The following is a 20,631-nucleotide window of genomic DNA, read 5'->3' as shown; positions in this document are numbered from 1 at the left end:
GGTTACATCTTTGCCTTTTAGCCAGACAATTTACACATCGCCTCTGATTAGATTTGTGCATTTTATTAAAACCGCGGGTGAACTCCAATCTCCTCTAAGTGACTTTAATCTGCTCGGATTAGTCGATTTGTGCCACGTGTGAGTATAATGCAGTGAGAAGGGATGCATTTTTTATGGGTAAGTAGTCAATAACATCAGCATGTTACTGCCATAGTGCTCCTTGGCTGGGATCCAACCTGTTAATACCATTACAACAATACTGGTAAAAGGCCTGTTGGCTTTTGCAAATTGAGCCACTGTGGGCTCGCTGGGATCTGATTGGATTTCCCCCCGGTCCTGCGGCTGGGAACATGTGTTTCTGCGATCCCCAGAGCGGCTGTCACTGATGTTTCTCTCAAACCCGATGGAGGGAAAGAGCAGAGAGACGGAGAGAAAACACCCGTGGCTATTTACAAAACATTCATTGTTTTATCTGTGCGAGGCAGTCAGAGGCCTTCCCGGTCCTCTCCACCTCTCATTAATCAGTGACAAAGCCTTATTTAAGTGCTTGTTGTCCTGACCTATTCATGACTGACGTTGGCATTTAAGAAATACCAGCGAGGAAACGGCGCAGTATCGGCATGGGTGGGGTGGGACGGGAGGGGTCCATGCGTAGCATTCTAGGCAGAAGACGGGGCCATTAATATGTTTCTGCTCAGAAGAAGATGTCAGCTCGGCGACAGCCCCCCTTCTCAGACTCATCAGTCAGTGGGTGAGAGGAGTTCACTCTGGGTTGATGAGCTCAACAGGTGATCGCCTTTTGTAATGAGAGCGCTCAAGAGGTAGAAAAGAGAGAAAAGCTGAGACACAGAGACGAGGTGAATCACCTGTTTGGAGAGATAAAAGAAAGCAGAGAGGAGCTCAATATGACACTGAAACAGAGATGTGGGGAGGGAGATGAGTCACAAAAGGGTTGAAGGAAGGGGGGAACTTGTGAAGAACAAAGAAGGCAAGACAGGAGAAAACGAGATATGATTGCGATGATGACGAGCGTAATTACTTTGGCGGAGATTTTCGATGATCCTGCAGCAAACAGGGGAGCGGAAAAAGAAGAGGCCCTTGATGCCTTTAGACGACAAAGGTCAACCCTCTCATAACTTCCCCTCTGACTCCTGTATGGCTGCACATCAGTCAGCCCGGCTTCATCATTAACACATTCTCTGTCAAGGCTTTATCACGGGGTCAAGTTCAACGGTGCTCCTGGCAAATAAAAGCTCTTCATAACTCAGCCGCTTTATAAGCATGACTGGGTGATTGACAGCGACATAAGTGATGAAGCGACAGCAGAGATGGATGGAGAAGAAGAAGAGAGAGGAGTCGAGATAGACGACAGAAATTTAAGAGGAAATTCATCCAGCCAGAATATATGTTTTTTGTAACAATGATTCAACGTGATATATTTTGAACAGAGCTTCTCTGTCTGCTCTCACTTTTTGTTTTTCGACTGCAGCAACCCTTCTGCGCTGCCGTTATCGCTCTCCTCCTACATGCAGACAGCGCAGGGAGCCCTTTGCTGAGAGCTCTTCAAAAAAACATGCTTCTGAGGGAAGTGCGATTTCACTTACTGAAGTAGATTCACAAAGTTGAAGGATGAGGGGAAAAAAGTACAACAAATGATTCACGCTTTGCAACTTTCTGTATCAATCCTCACTTGATCCAGCTGTTTCCACTCCTTTTTAAATCAGAACGTTTCCTGCAATCCAAAACCAACTTCTGATTATTATTTTTTTTCTCCAAGTGAGAATTCAAATAGACAAGAGAGAATCTGGATAATTAAGGACATTTACAGACAATTCTAATGTGCAGTTATTCTTTTCATAAACATACAGTATCTTATCATTGGGGCGGCAGTAGCTCAGTCTGTAGGGACTTGGGTTGGGAACCAGAGGGTCGCCAGTACGGACCCAAATATGGAGGTTGGTCTGGTAGCTGGAGAGGTGCTAAATCACTTCTGAGTACTGCTGGAGCCCTTGTCCAACGCATGTCCACAGGTCCTGTTTCTGCATGTGTTTGTTTCCGGCCCACTGTATGTGTGTGAGAAGCATATCTCTCAATAACAGTGTGAAAAACCAGATTTTCTTTTCAGGGATGAGTAAAAAAAGGTCAGGTCCCAGAAGCTTGCAACCTTCAAAATAAGGGTGCCAGAGACTGGAGAACCCCCACTGTCCCTGGAGGTGGTTAAGGCATAATGCATAGCCACGCACACGCACACGCACACGCACACACACACGCACACACACATGAATATGTATAGCTGTCGGCAGAAGCGCCATCCATGATTAGTGTATCATTGCTGTGTAGGTTAGGGTTGGGGTCAGAGGTCAGCCTGCAGAGATCTCACCTTCATGTTGTGTTTTTGTCCAAGAAACATTTTTAGAAGTGAAGCTTTTTTTATCGCTGTGTTTATTGTGGGTGGGCCCGACGGATATAAAGTGAGCGTTTAGACACTTAGTCTCCCGTGATTGGACTTCTTGTCTTTTTAATTTTGTGTTTGAATTTTAGGCAGGAGGAGAATTCAAGCAGCCGTCTTGTTTTTTGATACGATGGAACATTACTGGGGTGATAGCGTGAATAGAAAGAGCAGGCGAAGGTCAATCTGTTCAGAGGACGCTTATTTACGACTAGAAGAGAGAGACGTCTTCAGCAGAGAGGAGACAGAGTGTCCACCTCTCGTGGGTGTTTTTGTAAAAGATTTCTCATCATTTCTCTCTTACGTCCTGATTTGACCCGGGACCCATTTACAAGCTCTGAGTCCCGAGTCCCCACAAATATCTATAAATCACTAATATGTCCCGGGTTAGAGCAGTCCCTGACCTGGATTTAACCAAAACAACACACCATGCTAACAACACTGATTTGTCTTTAAATATGTCAGTCAATGTCGTTGCCAAGGCTGCTGCAGTTTTAACCAATAGCAGTGAGGTGAACCTTGTGTTGGCTTTTACCCATGGACGTGGAGTTGGTCTGCTTCCTGTTGGACAGGCAGGTGACAAACACCGGCGGTTAGCTTGTGTGCTAGCTTGCAGTTTACCTACAAGCAGTAAACGTACACACTACGTCCTGCAGGGGGCGATGAGCCCAGGAGGAGGGGCCATGTTTGAATGTTGTGTTCACAAGCTGCAGCCAACATTTCTACCGACTCCATCTTTAAGAATAAATATTTATTTGGGCAGCTTTAATTTAAATTGTTGCTGTTTTTGCTGTATGTCCTTTGCTAATTGTTTAGCACTAAAACACCAGGTCAGATTCCTTGTATTTGTTAATGTACTTGGCAATAAAGAAGCGATTCTGATTGTGAAAACAAAAGAGACACAAACTCTGTGTTCTGAAGTTCATTATGTTTTATTATCACTGTTCAATTATCATGTATGCTTCAAAAGGCAGCGACAGTTTAAGTGAAAAAAGCCAACTAGATATATTTTTCACAAAGCTTCAGATTCAGAAGGGAGAGATGGCTGTGGCGCAGCGGTAGAGTCGGTTGTCTCTCAACAGGAAGGTCGAGTGTTTGACCCCCAGCTCCTGCAGCCACATGTCCGATGTGTCCTTGGGAAAGACACTTAAACCCAAGTTGTTCCCGCTGCTTCGTCGGCGGCGTATGAATGCGTAAAAGCGCTTTTAGTAGTCAGAAGACTAGAAAATAAATAAACAAGCTCAAGTCTATTTACTGTTCATGTGATTTTATACATGTTTGTAATGTTGTGAAATTCATGTAAAATAACGGTGATAATGGTGAAACCAGGATTATTCCTCAGACTAACTGGAATGTCAGACAAGAATCCAGCAGTAGATCTCGATATGTGACCTCAGAAACCTGACTCATTGAGCGACCATTGATCTTAACATCTCATGCAGTTGATGCACGATGTCGACCAGAAGAGAAATGTATAAACACCGTTTTTTAACCATCAGAGTCAAACACAAATTCTGGAGCCAAAATAATTAGTGTGAAAGGACACTTCCTGTTCACACATGCAGCTCAGCCTGATGAGGTCAGGACATTTTAGGAGTGCAGGGCATGTTTTAAAGAGGCTTTAAAGAGAATATTACTTCAATACATACAAGTTCTGGTTTGTACTTTTTGTAAGAAATAGAATCAAAATAATCATCACATGAGAAGAATAACTGCAGCATTTATTGGTAGCTTTTGATCCCTTAACATTTCTACCAGCTGTTTCATGTTTGACCTTCCTCTCCTGTAATGTGTGGAGAACAAGTTCATTAGAAATAAAACTGAAATAAACTTTAGGGTGATTCCTCTGTCAGTCCCTGATGGATGAAGCTCTCCTCAGCTTTCAGAGCTTTTCCACCCACAAGCTGGTGGAGGTTCATCCTCTGTGGATCATCAGGACACAGCTGCTCCTCTGCACCACCAGCGTCCTGATCACTCACATTCTGTCAGAGATCATCATCCCCTGCATCTAATGAGAGAAGAAGAGAGATCACAGAAATCATTTTCTACACAGACTCCCGTCATCAGCTGCAAGTCATCAGATTCCCCCACAGTGCTGTAACAAAGCTCCGCCCTCACTCCACCTTCACTCCACACTGAACGGTTTCATATTGGTGTCTGAGTGTGTGATTTTACTTTGAGTTATGGGAGCTTCACGTCCACACACACACTCAGACACACACACAGTGTCGTTCTGTCCTACCAGCTCTGACAGCCGACATTTCACCTGTTACTCCCTCTGCTGACGGCTCAGCTGCAGAACAACATGGCCTCCATGACTTTCACACAGACAGCCAGGTGTAACAGTCCCGTCTTGAACAGGCTGTGTAAAAGGGGCCGATGATTTAACACTTCATGTTGATTTGTACTTTACTGTATTTCTAATAAATCTAGTTCTCTGGTGAATTTCTCCTCAGAGAACAAAAGAACCTCCAGGCTTTGGTTGACCCCACACAGTGTTTGTTAGATAGAAACCTGAGCAGAAAACATTTGTTCAGAAAGAGATGAACTTTAGGAAGAAGCTCTAGTGTTACTGTGAGGGAGGGACTGTGTCTGACTTTCATAAAACAATCAACAACATATTTTTACATCCACCTCAAAGTATTCACAGAATGAGTTGCTAACAACGTTCTTCCAGGGACAGAAGTTTTAACACATCTCTCTTCATGCTCTGAAGATCAGGTCTTTGTGATCCCTGCAACCTCAACAAAACTAGAAAGAGTTCCTAATAAGCAGCTTGATAGGTTGATAAAAAGTGGAGAGACACGTGTGGAGGAGAGGACAGATTATATTGGACAACGTTAGCCATCCTCTCCACGACATCATGGCAGGTCAGAGAAGTCTCTGCAGTGGACGGTTCATTTCACTGCCCTGCAGGACTAAGAGGTTCAAGAGATCCTTTGTCCCCACAGACATTCGGCTTCATAACACACAGGTTAACGGTAGCAGCTCATGATTGGGGCTGTGGGTAAACCGTCACTGCCTGCCTTTCCTCCTCTTTCTCCTGAACACTCTCTCACCCTGGGGATTGGTGCAATAATAACAACTATTTAGGACTGCAGAGACTTTTACTGTTTTAATGATCTTTTAATTTCATCTCTGCAGTTTTAGATTATTCCTGACTCTGTTTGGAGTCCTGTTTTTATAATGAACATCGTATTCTTCACTGTTTGTTCAATGTTTGAACTTCTATGTGTGAGCTACGGGATACTCCTGAATTTACCCCAGGGGGTGAATCAAGTATCTATCTGCTCCGGAGCAGGTTATGTTGGAGATAAGAGAACAACCTGTGAAAATCTCCACCCCCTGATCAATCAGATCTCTGGATGGTGGAGCTCTGTGAGCTGATAGAGAGAGAGCGACAAACACTTCATGTGTCCCGTATGATTTTACATTTAGTCCTCAAAGTGAATGATTATTTGGTAAAGATATCCTTCATCCTTTAAAAGAGACTGAAAAAACACCGTCCATTAACTGTAGGCTATTCAAAAATGTACAGCCTATATAAGTAGACCTAATATCTCAATTAACTAATGGTGACATAAAATCATTAAACTTATTCTCTAACTCTAATCATTACATGTCAATAATAGTTTAGCAGATTAGCATCAAATGTGAGGTAAACATCTCAAATTATTTTAAATGATTAAGATGAGAATGTAAATAAGCTGCTCAGAGTGCATTAAAGTATCAACGCCCTCAAAAATGTTAACCTAATTGTAGTAAACATTTCTAATCTAAGATGATGTAAACTCTTTATTTGTCATCAATAGTGTGCATATATAGTGAGCATATACTGTAGGCTACATATTTTTATTTTAGGTAACACCTAGCCTATATGTTTGAGAATTTAAATTGTTGCTCACTGGTTAAATGACTGACATTTACTCTTTAAGCAGCAGTTTATGATATCTTGCAATTAAATCAGCCTTTATTTCTGCCACCCTTTAAAATCTATATGCCACCCCTTTGCCACCACATGGATTTTTCTCTAGATCCCCCCCGTCTGGGTTTACTTATCAGGTTGATAACCAGCTTTATGTGACTGTTCAGCACGATCTCTTATGTCAGGGTTAGTGAAGCCAGATAGCAGAAAAATAAACCCTGGGTATGTTGAACTCTCTTCGTAGTGTAGACCCCAGAAAAGGATTTCTCTGACAAAAAAACAAGAATCTAAATTCTATTTATGACCTGATATTTGGAGGGTTTACTAAAGAACACTGAGAGACTGACCTCAGAGTCTCCAGTCGATAGTTTGGATTCCTCTCAAGATCTCTCAGCAGTTTCTTTCCTGAATCCAGCTTGTTCCCACTCAGGTCCAGCTCTCTGAGATGGGAGGGGTTGGACTTCAAAGCTGAGGCCAGAGAAGAACAGCTAGTCTCTGACAAACTGCAGTTCCTCAATCTGAATAAATATATAAGAAAAATAATGTATAATCCACTCAGATCTCAGTCAGCTCTGTGATGTTAGTAAATTTGTCAAATTAGACATTATTGAATCAAAAGTCTACATGATTTAACTTCTTAACAGAACCAGAGGAAACCAGAGGCTTCATGTGCACGTTGTTCAACTTTACTTCACATAGTCAGAAAAACATTTTCACATCAAATCTCTAAATTATTCAGTAACTTGAAAAAAATAAAAAATCTCCAAAATAATTAAATTGCCCAAGATTTAAATTCAGGCAAATACTGAAAATATATAAATCCTGAAATGTACAACAATGGAGGATGTGGATTGAAATGATACAAATTAATGACACAGTCAGTGATCTGACCTCAGAGTTTCCAGTCTGCAGTTTGGACTCTGCAGATAATCACACAGCAGCTTCACTCCTGAATCCTGCAGCATGTTTCTGCTCAGGTCCAGCTCTCTGAGATGGGAGGGGTTGGACTTCAGCGCTGAGGCCAGAGAAGAACAGCTGATCTCTGACAAACTGCAGCCACTCAATCTGAATAAAGAATAAAAAATGTAAATGTAGATGACAGTGAGCTTTATGCATGAATGTGTGATGTTGTCCACATGAACACACTGATGTGATCATCAACTGTTCATTCCAACAATTAAGGACTTGATTATGATTAATTCATGTTTTTGTTCTTCCTGATCATTAGATTCAAACACTCAGAGCTCCTGTGAGGAACTTTAATTGCATGTCCGTTTTGGCGCCCCCTGTGGACAAAGTTAAACCTCTTAACTGATCTTGTCCTGTACAGTATTCCCTAACAAAAAACTCCTCATGTTTTCTTTGAACTCTACAAACTAGAAGTCAGTGTGAATCTCTTCTGTAGAGAATGTAAATTAAGGCTTTTCCATACAGCATCCTGTGATTCTCCTCATGTGACAGCGACCAGGTGGAAAAAGGAAGACTTTCAAAAGGACGTTATAATGTTGTTGGTCTCATTGACTTTAGCCAATCATCAAGAGAAATCCAGATTAGTTTCAGTCTGTTTCATCAGCAGATAAAATCTCCTCACAGTACGTTTCAAATCACAGTTTGTTTTTATATATGATCATAAAAAAACATGAACGGTATGAAAAAGAGGAATAATTTATACTATTAATTTCATGTTTTATACTATGATGATTTCCACTGGATGCTGGTTCCTGTTTGGCGACCAGGGCACTGGTCCATATATGTTAGTGACATGTATTTACTTGTCATTATAGGTCGACACTTTTACAAAACGTGATCACTATCAGTGTTTGAAGTATTTAGGCTCAAAGTTTGTATGTGTGTTCTGTTTATTGTGGTAACTATTTTACAGATAATGAAGCCAAAAGACAGATAAATATTTTTTTAGATTCTCTTAATGGTGCTGGCTTCCATGATGAACAGTAAATGGAAACATTAAGGTTATTATGACAAAATATGTGTTCAGTTCAATGTTCTGTTCTTTACTACTTTGTGATGGAGTCAGCTTTTGATATCCATTGAAGTAGACCACAGAGGGATCCATTTGATTCACCCTTGTTGCCTTTTTAATTAAATATGTGTCTTGTTTGTGTAGTTTGACATGAGTAATTTAAGGAAATGGTGGTGCATGCATTTATTGACAACTTCACTGTGCCATAAGTGTGATAAGTTCTGTTGGTTAACAATATCACCATCAAAAAAAGGCTGAGAGAAAGAGAGGACTTTCCCAGGTTAACTTATCATGGAGAGTGTTTCGAACTCGTGCCGAAGAAAAGAATATTGTTTCACATCCTATCGACCTAAGCTTCCATTTCTGCTGAAATGTATAAATACCCCAAACATAGAGGTCATGGACCCTTGCATACTTGTTATATTTTAGGATAATCAAGGCAAAAGAATCAAAGTGTCCGAGGAAATGGCGTACAGTTTGTTGCCTGTACCTCTTCATTGTTAAAGGCTTTATATGTGATTTTTCACACTTAAATGTAATAGAAATCAAGTATATCCTCTGAAAATAACTCTGTGAGTCATGACTGTCTACAATGGGTGTAACACCCAAGTCCCACTGTCTGTGATGCTTTCAGAGTTTTCAGAGTCCTATCTTCAGTTTGTTTACATCGCCCGGATGGCCGGCTGACTCCTCCCCTCGCAAATAAAAGTTGTTTAATTGAGGGACTAGAGAAAAGAAGAATAACATACTGTACTCACTGCTTAACTGTGTTTCTAGATCACGCTCATTTCAGGTAAATTTACATGCAGTGTGAAGATACGAGCATAATAAAGATCGCTAGCATTAGCATGCTAACACAACAATGCACCGCAAGTTGTTTTGGTTTCATGCTAGTGCTCAAGGGTGACATCTGCTGGATCAAAAAATCGCATATAAAGCCTTTAAGTTTTTAATAATGGATTATTATTATGTATTTCTTTTTCTAAAAAAACTGTGTTCTGATAACAATAATTATTTCGTTATAATGAACTAAATAACTAAACAAAAAAGCTAAAAATGAATATACTAGTAAAAGTTATTCACATTTATATTTAATTATAAGTTTATATTTGTATTTTTTCAACAAAGCATGAACAATGAATACGGTTTCCTGAGGCTACAGGAATACAACGTCCACAGTAATGACTTCATAATAATGAAACTGAATAATTAAACAATAAAGCTAAAAAAACCACATTTATATATATTTATAGGTATATTTATAGTTATTGCGCTCATCCAGCAGATGGTGCTGTTTGTGTCACAAAATCCATTCACGCCAGACCACGCCTATCTGATGTCCGTCGCCTGGTATATCCAAATAAGAACAGTGACGGGGTGGCGTCGGACATCAAACCCCGCCTCTTTCCACAATCTGCGGCGAGGGGTTATTGAATTACTCAGCAACTTAAAATATATATATATCTCCTAAATAATTAAATTTCCCAAGATTTAAATTCAGGCAAATACTGAAAATATATAAATCCTGAAATGTGCAACAATGGAGGATGTGGATTGATATGATAGAAATGAATGACACAGTCAGTGATCTGACCTCAGAGTCTCCAGTCTACAGTTTGGACTCCGCAGATAATCACACAGCAGCTTCACTCCTGAATCCTGCAGCTTGTTGTTGGAGCTCAGGTCCAGCTGTCTGAGATGGAAGGGGTTATACTTCAGAGCTGAGGCCAGAGAAGAACAGCTGATCTTTGACAACCTGCAGAGACTCAATCTGAATAAAGAATAAAAGAAGAATAAAAATAATGTATAATCCACTCACACGTGTTCAGGTTGCAATGAGTATCTCAACATCACTTTGTCCTGATGAATAAAGTTTTCTCTAAATGATTAGAGGATCTTTTCTGATTGTGTATTCACTAAATCTAAATCCTCAAAATGTCAGCACAACATTCATACAGCTGTTCATGTGCACAGATGAAGAACAGGCTGCTGATCTCAGTCAGCTCTGTGATGTTAGTACATTTATATTTATATTGTGGTCGGCAGTAGCTCAGTCTGTAGGGACTTGGGTTGGGAACCGGAGGGTCGCCAGTTCAAGTCCCGGTGCGGACCAAATATGGAAGTTGGTCTGGTAGCTGGAGAGGTGCCAGATCACCTCCTGAGCACTGCCGAGGTGCCCTTGAGCAAGGCACCGAACCCCCTCCCCACCATCAGCTAAGGAGTGCCCGCAGGAGCCTCTCCCCATTAGTGCATGTCCATAGGAACCTGTTTCTGTGTGTGTATATTTCAGCCTATGTGTGTGTTCATGACTTACAGAGTGTAAAAACTGAAATTTCCCCTTGCGGGGATCAATAAAAGTAAATCTTAAATCTTATCAAATCAGACATTATTGAATCAAAAGTCTTCATGATTTCACTTAACAGAACCAGAGGAAACCAGAGGCTTCATGTGCATGTTGTTTTTAATCTTCATTAAGAGTTTGAAACTTTTCTCCACATTATTAGATATCTCTTCATGAAGATGCTTCCTAAATCTGGAATACTTTGACAGGATATAGAAAACGTTTTAAAAACTCAATCTGAACTGACCGTCCTCCTTTGTGTTTATTGTTGAACTCTTTAAGCAGAAAACTATCCCACGTATTTCATATATATTGTAAGTGTGTCTGCTAAGTAATGCTGTTTTGGATGTTTGTGTATTACTTTATATTTGTGTTAGGACCCTCTTAAGGATGAGACAATGCATCTCAAGCTGCTAATCTTTAATAAATTCAAACACAGTTTCTATTACAGACATATATATATATATATTACAGTCAGTGATCTGACCTCAGAGTCTCCAGTCTGCAGTTTGGACTCTGCAGTCCCTCACACAGCAGCTTCACTCCTGAATCCTGCAGCCCATTCCCTCTCAGGTCCAGCTCTCTGAGATGGGAGGGGTTGGACTTCAGAGCCGAGGCCACGACGTCACAGTCTGTTGTGACACATATAATAGAGAAATATGACTCATAAAAGAAGCGTTTGATATATATGTCTCACATTTGATGATTAAACAGTTTGTCATGTCCTCGTTGGTCTTAACTTTACACATCAGTGGAATCTGTCACTGACAAAACTTAGTCTCATCACTCGTTTTCAAACCTGCACATTTTTCCTCTTTCAATCATTCACTAAATGTTGCAGATGAATGGAAACAAATGTAGTTTTATTTCGGGTTACATCATGTCTATAGTCTGTGATCTAAAGTGTGATCTATTCAGAGGACTCTCTCTGTATTAGAAAACCATTTGAAACTCATTGAACAGTAACTCTGGAGGAGGAGGATCTCATTCTCGTGCCACCTGGCTCTCTTCTATAAACGAGAAAATACAGTGACTGTTGCAGAATGATCCAGAAATCAAATAAATCAGCAAAGAATAAAATGTAGTGAAGTTAAGGATCTTCTTTCAGAACAGTTTTTCTGTGATCTACCTGCTGAGATTTTAAGAGATGATTCTCATGATTTGTAATAACTGCAAAGCTGGAAGGGGGCGCTCACAGCATCTGATGGGCCTTTTTCAAACCAACCCCTACACCCTCCCCCTCCTTGAGTGCACTCTGTTAGAAGTCACTCTTGCAGCTGAATGAAGCCCCCTTCATCAAGTTGTAGGGCAGGAATACAGCGGCAGGCTTTGGGAAAAACTTCTCTCTTTCAGGCGGAAACAGGAACTGTGTGTTACCATGGTTTCTCAGCGGCATTTTGCGGAGCGGCTTTTTTTTTAAGCTAATGCTAATGCTTCTTTAGTAAGTTATATAAGTATAGAATAATAACAAAAGTATTAGATGGAGCCTACAGTCTTTATTGTTATTTATAATTTAATGTTCAGTTAATTTATTGTAATTTCAGACAACAGGTTGTCCTAAATGAATGCAAAGACAAGGAGACTATTGTTGAACATCAGAGCAGCAAAAAGTTTATTTTTTATTGTAACTTAAGTTTGTATTGAGATTTTACAAAGACATAAAAAGTAGAAAAATAAGAAATAAATATGAACAGTGAGAAGTTGTCTGCAACATGATTTAATATTCTTTTGTTTTTGCAACAGTCCCTGTAAATATAAAACACATTAGGATAAAATAAACACCTCAACTGAAGGAAGAAAGAAGTAAGCCTATATTTGATCCTCAATACAATACACATTTGAAGTTGTTAAAAGTCTGTATGAAAACATTAAATGTCTATGAGCAGTGTTTGGAGGCACTTGCATGGAACTTACAGGTTACTTCCTCCATGCCGACGACCGGACTAGGGTTGCGACCTTCCAAGCAGAAAAATAAAGGACACCCCGCAGCGGGGTGCAACTTATTAGGGGCCTGACCACCACTGGCCCAATGATGGTGTGATGATGTGGTGAATCATGATTTAAAACGCTGTTTTAATGAAGTATTAAGAGTCATACTTAAAGTTTTAAGTGCTTTATTAACACTTTTTTTTGTAAAGGCAGATACAGTAATGTATGCACAATGAAATGCACCTAACAGGACGTCAGCAGATGCTTACTACTAGCTAGGCCTATTTAATTTACAACTTAACTTAAACTTAAAATAAAGTCATTAACTTAACATTAATTCATTAACAGTATTAGAGTATTATTATTATTATTATTATTGTTATTGAAGTGCTTTTGACACTGCTGTAACATAGAGGGGAGCAGTAAGATGACAGATTTGTAATTAAATAAACAGTACGAATTTAATAGTATTTTTATTCATTTATTCTGTCCTTCTGTCCTTCGGTCTGTCGTTTTTGTTGTTTTCTCATGAAATCATGAATGATACCATTAATATGGTTTTGAACTATTTTCTTATTGTATTAATTAAGTGTCTACTGTCGATATATTGATGTTGTATTGATGATATCTCGCCCAGGCCACAGTGTGAATACAGATTTGGCTAAAATAAATGTCATCTTCTTGTTTTATGTACTGAAAAATGTTCACACTATCCAAACTATACTGGAATAACCTATCTATAAACATCGGAGAAGATATATTAAGTAGGCCTACAATAGTTTCCTTTACATTATATTCATTTTCACTGACACTGTCAAGCCAGACATTACTTTCTACTCACATCTGTTGTTGTAGTTTGAAAGGTTGAATCATAACAGAAATACACAATCTAGTAAGCAACAGGCACAAACCAATAGTTATCTAACCTCTGAATTTAGCCAGGTCATTAGGTCATGTTCTGATACACGTACACACATACCCACACACCCTTCCTGGTAATAGACCAGTTTGTCCGGCCAAGAAACTTCTAGGAAATGGTCTTTATATAGCACACATGTTGTAATTGCCCATGACGGGATGATTGGGATGCTATAAAAGAACTGCTCCAAGAGAAATAAACAGATCCTCAATTCACAAGCCATAGTCTCTGTCTGATTGTTCAAGAGCATTTACTCTTCTACATAATGGCACTGCGAGCACACTAGGAAGAATGACCGGACACCTGCGGCATCCAGGGCTGGAGTGACACTGCACAGTGGCCACAACAAAAGGTAGGAGCTTTATCTTACCAAAATGTATATGTGCAGTCTGATTCCATGCCTTGGATGAAGTAATAGGTGTCTAAATATTCTCCAAAAATAACCTACATGTTATGGTAAAAAATTTAACAGAGCAATTGGCTGTGAATCTGAGGTCCACTCACACACCAAATCCCTCTCCTCGCTGGGGCAGCTTGACCCCAGAGTCAGAAGGGAGGAGAGGACGCTGTGTGTTTCAATAAATTAACTAAGGAATTAAAGAATCAGAAATAAGCAAATTATGAGTGTAAACTTATTAAGAGATAGGCCTGAGTATGCCGAGAGTGGCGGAATGTCAAGGACGACAAACTTTTGAGTGTTTATGCCAAGAGGGCATGTTATTATGTGAAATGCCCAGTGTGGCATAGTAGAAATAGTTCTGTGCATATATCTGTGCAAATCAATATAAACCTTGAGTGCTCCAGCTGCATCCGTTTACGTTTCAATGGTGCACGGTGCGGGTATCAGAGGCAGCTGCAGACATGTTTCCTTCTGACTCCTATGACTTTCTCTCACCCAATCACTAAAAAGCTCACATTGCTCATGCCAAAAAAGAACCAAACAAACTAACGGACACTTTGAGGAGGCGGGAACTAGCCGGCTGAATGCGGGCGGAATGATGCTGAGTTCAAGGCATCTTGGAAATACGGGACAAACCGCGTCCCGTATTGATTCAAAACAGGACGCAATATCAAAGTGTAAAATACGGGACAATTCCCTATTTTACAGGACGGGTGGCAACCCTAGGCCAGACACAATAGGCGCTGCAAGTGATACGACTTGGCATCGGTGCAGACTCGTTGGTGGAGGGTTTTATAACCCACTGCCCACAAATTGGTTTGGGACAAACTTAATATGGCGGACCCTCCACGTGGACGCGAAAACGGAGGGGTAGTGGGTAGGGAGAGGGTGTAGTGGCTGGTTTGAAAAAGACCCGATATCTCCCTTTTCAGGGATGAACACTATCAGCCAGCTCAGTCAGTTCTTTGGGAATTCCCTCCTGAATGTGTTCACAAAAGCAATTTTTGAACTCAGGACAAAAAGCTAAAAAACATCACGTGTGAAAAAGATTGGACTTACTTTGCCTTCCTGCAGTTCCTCACAGCTGGAATCAGTCTCCATCGTCCCTTGTATGATGTCTTGTACTTCTCCAGGTCCAACTCATCCAGAACCTCCTTGGACATCTGCAGCATGTAGCCCAGAGCAGAGCAGTGGATCACAGACAGTTCCTTCTTTGATCTGTTCTCTGACTTCAGGAACTCTTGAATCTCCTGATGGACTGAGAGGTCGTTCATCTCCGTCAGACAGTGGAATATGTTGATGCTTCTGTCTGGAGAGATTTCATAAGTGTTCATCTTCTTCAGCTTGTTGATGACTCTTTGGATCATTTCTGGACTGTTGTCTGTCTGACCCAGCAGGCCTCCTAAGAGTCTCTGGTTGGACTCCAGAGAGAGGCCATGAAGGAAGCGAACAAACAGGTCCAGGTGACAATTTATACTTTTCAGGGATTTCTCCATGGCACTCCTCAGGAAGATATCCAGGGATAAGTCATCACTTTCAGGAGTTTGAAAAATGATGTTGATGTCTTTAAGGAAAGCCTTCACTACAACTGTGTTCCTGTTTGTCAAACAGTGGAACATGTAGACTGCAGCCAGGAACTCCTGAACGCTCAGATGAACAAAGCAGTAGACTGTTTTCTGGAAGATCACACACTCTGTTTTGAAGATCTCTGTACAAACTCCTGAGTACACCGAGGCCTCTGTGACATCCAGACCACACCGCTCCAGGTCTTCTTGGTAGAACATGATGTTTCCGTCCTCCAGATGTTCAAACGCCAGCCTCCCCAGTTTCAGAAGAACTTCCCTGTCAGCCTCCATCAGCTCATGTGGACTCATCTGAAATCCCTCACCATACTTGTGTTTCTTCCTCTTTGTCTGCAGCAGCAGGAAGTGTGAGTACATGTCAGTCAGGGTCTTGGGCAGCTCTCCTCTCTGCTCTGTGCTCATCATGTGCTGCAGAACTGTGGCAGTGATCCAGCAGAAGACCGGGATCAGACACATGATGTGGAGGCTCCTGGATGTCTTGATGTGTGAGATGATTCTGCTGGACAGATCTTCTTTATCACTGAACCTCTTCCTGAAGTATTCCTCCTTCTGGGCGTCAGTGAAGCCTCGTACTTCTGTTACCCTGTCAACACATGAAGAAGGGATCTGATTGGCTGCTGCAGGTCGAGAAGTTATCCAGATGAGAGCTGAGGGAAGCAGATTCCCCTTGATGAGGTTTGTGAACAGTGTGTTTAACAATGACTTCTGTGTGACATCAGAAACAAACTTCCTGTTTTTGAAGTCCAATGACAGTCTGCTTTCATTTAGGCCGTCAAAGATGAACAACAGTTTACAGACAGCGAGCGTCTCTGCTGTGACCTTCTGTAATGTTGGATGGAAAACACGGAGCAACTCAAGAAGACTGTGCCGCTTATCTCTGATCATGTTCAGCTCTCTGAATGAAAGCAGGATCACCAAACTGAGGTCTTGGTTCTCTGAGCCCTCTGCCCAGTCCAGAGTGAACTTCTGCACTGCGAAGGTTTTTCCAACACCAGCGACGCCGTTTGTCAGAACCACTCTGATGGGTTTCTGTTGGTCTGGTTGAGCTTCTGTCTTTTGGTTCTGTTGGTCGGGTTGAGCTTCTGTCTTTTGGTTCTGTTGGTTGGGTAAGGCTTTAAAGATGTCCTGGCACTTGATTGGAGTCTCATGGAGGGTCCTCTTTTTAGAGTCTGTCTCAATCTGTCTCACCTCATGTTGGGTGTTCACTTCTTCACTCTGTCCCTCTGTGATGTAGAGCTCAGTGTATATCCTGTTGAGGAGGGTTCTACTTCCTGTTTCATCACTTCCTTCAGTCACACATTCACATCTCCTCCTCAGACTGACCTTATGTTCATCTAAAACCTCCTGCAGACCTCTATCTACTGAAAGAGCGAATGATAGAATCTGCTTATTATTTTCAAATGTTTTTGTAAAAGAAGTAAAAAAGAGTTTTAATTTCTATTCTTTTTACATTTACCAATAAAAGTCCTGTTTTAGGAGGAGATCACAGAAGCAGAAAGGTGTAGAGTCTTACTTTGTTCAGTGCTGCTCTGACTGACTGTCTGCAGTCCAGGTCCTGTTCTGGATCTTTCTCCACACTGAGGACAGGACGAGTCTCGTGGTGAACCAGACTGGTCCCAGTATGAGGTGATGCACTGTCTGCAGAACCAGTGTCCACAGCTGGTAGAAACGGGATCCTTCAGGACGTCCTGACACACAGGACAGGACGGCTGCTCCTCTATAACATGAGTCCTCTTCGTCCCCCTGTGAAGACATGTCTTTAGAACTAAATTGATCGTTGACTGATAGAAAACATGAAGATTTATCAAACACGATCTAAACACTCAGATGATCATAGAGAGCAGCTTCTTTCTTACCTTTGTATTCAGCTCATAGTCTGCAGTCAGATGATTGTTTCTTGTGTTTTAATCCTCCTGCTTTCATAAAGACTAAAGAACAACATGTTCTCTCTCACTGTCTTTTGAAACATTAACAACTCAATATTATACAGCTGAAACCGCTACCGTAAAGGCGAGAAAAGCTGCGCCATTTACAGACGTGAAGACAAGCTCTGTGCTGCTGTGGACGGCTTTGGAGCAAGAAGGTCTTAAAGGCTCTTAAAAAGGTCCCAGCTAAAGAATTTCACCTCAGCTGAAGTAAAGACTCAGTTCATCATCTTCTCTACACTTTACCTGTCACACAGCCTTTTCTTCTGGCTCTCTGGTTTCTCAAATACCTTCTTACATATGACCACACAGAATCATATCAGATGATGATGGAAAAGACTAAACGGAGACAATAACAAACTCTTTGAAACAGGGGCCGTGCTGAGCGCCATCTTCTGTTGGTAATAAACGTACTAATGAGAAGTAGGAGGATAAGGAGCAGGTCCAAAGGTTTGTAAGAGTCCTCTTAGATTAGATTACAGCTTTACAAGGTGACTGACCGACCCTACAAGGAAACATCTGAAGTGAGAAGGAGTTAGTAAGAAGACTTACTTTGTGTCTGAGAGTCCATGTTTTTTACTGAAGTTACAAGGATCATCTTTGGACAGATCACTCTTCTTAGACAGACAGCTGGGTTCATGAGACTCTGCTCTCTGTCTGCTCCACTCAAATCTGCAACAACAAACTTTTGTTATATTTCCATCACATGAATACCTCTTTAGATACCACAGCAACAAAAAACAGAAGTCTGGGCACCCAGACAAGGTAATGTTCTTGTTTTGAATGAGCAACCTGAACACAGTGGTGATACAGAAAAGATCACTGTGTCATGATTCCTGTTTATTTTCATATTTGGTTCATTTCAGTGTAAAGAATTTACTTCCTGTTTTATTTTGTATTGTTCTTCCCTCATGTTGTGTATTTCCTGATCTTATTCCTGGTTAAAGGATTTTTTTCTCTTTGGTCTGTGTGTTTCCCTTCAGTTTTGATTGCCCTCATTGGGTACTTCATGTCTCTTGTTTTTCGTTTGCTCTCTCCTCGATCCTCACTTGAACCGGAAGCCACCATATTGAAGGACGTCTCAAGTCGCTTAATTCGGCACCAAGGAGCACGGATCGAGGAAAAACAAGAGCATCTTTTCAGGAAGACTTTTTATTGACAGACCCGCCCCCGTCTGGAATATCACTCACTGATTGGACGCTGCAGCAGATCAGACTTCAATGAAACTTCTCAACATCAGCAGAGTTTAATAACGGAGAAAAGATGGACATTAAAAAGACCCTAAACGGACCGTTGGACATTCAAACAGACTGTAAACATCTGCCAGTTTGTAAAGAGTCTGTGATGATCACTCATACTGTTTGCTCTTAATCATGATGAGAATGAGTCAGACAGAGTGGGAGGAGTCAGTCAGAAACACGTTTTACATTCATCATGATCGTTAATGATTGTAGAGTTTGAAAATGTTCTGCAGCCTGTTGTCAATAATCCTGAGACATCCTAAGTGTAAAAACAGAGTTCACTATCAGATTATCAGTAAAAACTAATAACTAATAAATAATCTAATATTAAAGCTTTGTGTAGAAATGGTCTGTGTGTTTGTTTTATTAGCAGACTGCAGGTTGTTCTTCTTGTGCAGGTGTTTTTTATCAGGTAACATAAAGAGACTAAACACTGTTACTGTGTGTATTTGATTAGAAATAATACAAACAGCTGTTAAAAATGACTGACAGCTGAGCGGTGATCAGCTGATGTCATCATCACAAACGGATGTCATGTCTCTTAAAACACATTTCTTCTTTTCCTCTCTCCTCTGCTACGTTTCCTTACATCTCTCCATGCATCTCTGGTGGGAGGGACTAAGGCGCAAGTGAAGGAAGCAAGTGAGGGAAACGTGGATGCAATTTAAGAGACATGAGAAGTACCCAAAGTGAAGTTCTTCTGATGAACGTGACACACTGGACAAATACTACAACATTTGACAAACAGGAAATATGGATGACAGGAATATGAGGAGGATTTATTTAAATGATCGATTGATTTCTCTTTAAATCAGAAAGTTTAAGCTATCAGATTGATTTAAGTGGAAATTAAATCTGAAGTGTAATGAGTTGGTAAGTTTTCTCACTTTGTGTCTGAGGGTCCAGGTTCTTTACTGAAGTTTAGAGGTTCATGTCTGGACCGATCACTCTTCAGAGACAGACAGCTGGGTACAGGAGACTCTGCTCCGTCCTCCTCGTCCTCTAAACACACGTCCATGTTCTGATCTGAAGTCAGTCTGAGAGGAAAAACAGAAACACTCACTGAGAGATCAAAACACACCAAACAAGAGAAACCAGTTTGATCTAACTCCACAACCAAGAGACACACCCACACACACACACACACACACACACACACACACACACACACACACACACACACACACACACACACACACACTAATAGGCTTATCCAAACACTGGTAACTTAAAAGAACAACACAAAAGATAATAACAGCCTAAGAAACATAAAAGTATTTTATATAGTAATTTATTTAAAGAAAGGCTGAAAGCAGAATACAAATAATTTCCATGTATAGACTTTAGCACTGATGGAACATACTTTTTTTTGGAAGGCATCTTTCGATCCCTCACTTGGTGGCTCAGGACCCTGAACCCCACTTTGGGAACCACTGCCTTATGATATGTTTTTTTTTTTTTTTTTTACATTTTAAACACATGAAATGTGGATCCTTTTGCATTGAGTTCAATGTACAGTACATTAGATGTCCTCCAAAGTTCTTCCCCTCCGCAGTCATTAAAAATGAGCTTAACTTCCTCCGACAGTATCCACTTCAGACTCTTTTAGGAGAAAACGTAAACTTTGTGAAACTCAGGTTGTTCTGTGTGGAGCATTTGGAAAAGGAACTTTTTTTTTGGCACAGACTCGATGTTGGAAAAAAGTTTGTAGGTTTTTTTTTTTCTAAACTTTAAAACACTAAATACTTAATAATAATTCACGAACAAGTGGACAAAAAAGCAAAGCAAATTCTCACCTTTAAAGGAAGAATGTGCAACATTGTAAACATAAATGTAGCAGAAATCCAGTACATCCTCTGTAAATAACTCTCTGAGTCATGACTGTCTGAGCGGTATTTACATCATGTTTACATGGATGGTACAGCTGGCCGGCTCATC

At 40.8% G+C, this 20,631-nt stretch overlaps 1 protein-coding gene across 3 annotated transcripts; it reads right to left on the bottom strand.

The window, feature by feature from the left end:
- Positions 1-3,362: 3,362 nt before the first annotated feature.
- LOC132977794 (NACHT, LRR and PYD domains-containing protein 12-like) lies at positions 3,363-19,801 on the bottom strand. 3 transcript variants are annotated; one of them, XM_061042659.1, is made up of 11 exons: positions 19,581-19,801; positions 18,005-18,124; positions 17,041-17,270; positions 15,004-16,888; positions 14,701-14,719; positions 14,406-14,415; positions 11,184-11,328; positions 9,950-10,126; positions 7,266-7,439; positions 6,722-6,892; positions 3,363-4,451 (listed from the first exon to the last, which is right to left on the bottom strand). In XM_061042659.1, the coding sequence occupies exons 1-11, from the start codon at positions 19,709-19,711 to the stop codon at positions 4,445-4,447; spliced, it is 3,069 nt and encodes a 1,022-aa protein (XP_060898642.1). In that variant the 5' UTR covers positions 19,712-19,801; the 3' UTR covers positions 3,363-4,444. The 3 variants fall into 3 exon arrangements, with proteins under 3 accessions (XP_060898642.1, XP_060898624.1, XP_060898633.1); XM_061042641.1 differs by lacking the exons at positions 3,363-4,451; positions 6,722-6,892; positions 7,266-7,439; ... (1 more) ...; positions 11,184-11,328; positions 14,406-14,415 and having other exon boundaries at positions 14,715-14,923; XM_061042650.1 differs by lacking the exons at positions 3,363-4,451; positions 6,722-6,892; positions 7,266-7,439; ... (2 more) ...; positions 14,406-14,415; positions 18,005-18,124 and having other exon boundaries at positions 14,719-14,923; positions 19,581-19,799.
- Between the last annotated feature and the right edge of the window lie 830 nt (positions 19,802-20,631).

The sequence above is a fragment of the Labrus mixtus genome, chromosome 1 (assembly GCF_963584025.1).
Source record: "Labrus mixtus chromosome 1, fLabMix1.1, whole genome shotgun sequence".
NCBI lineage: Eukaryota > Metazoa > Chordata > Actinopteri > Labriformes > Labridae > Labrus > Labrus mixtus.
Note: the sequence above shows the minus strand (reverse complement) of the source record. Positions and strands in the feature narration are given on the sequence as shown.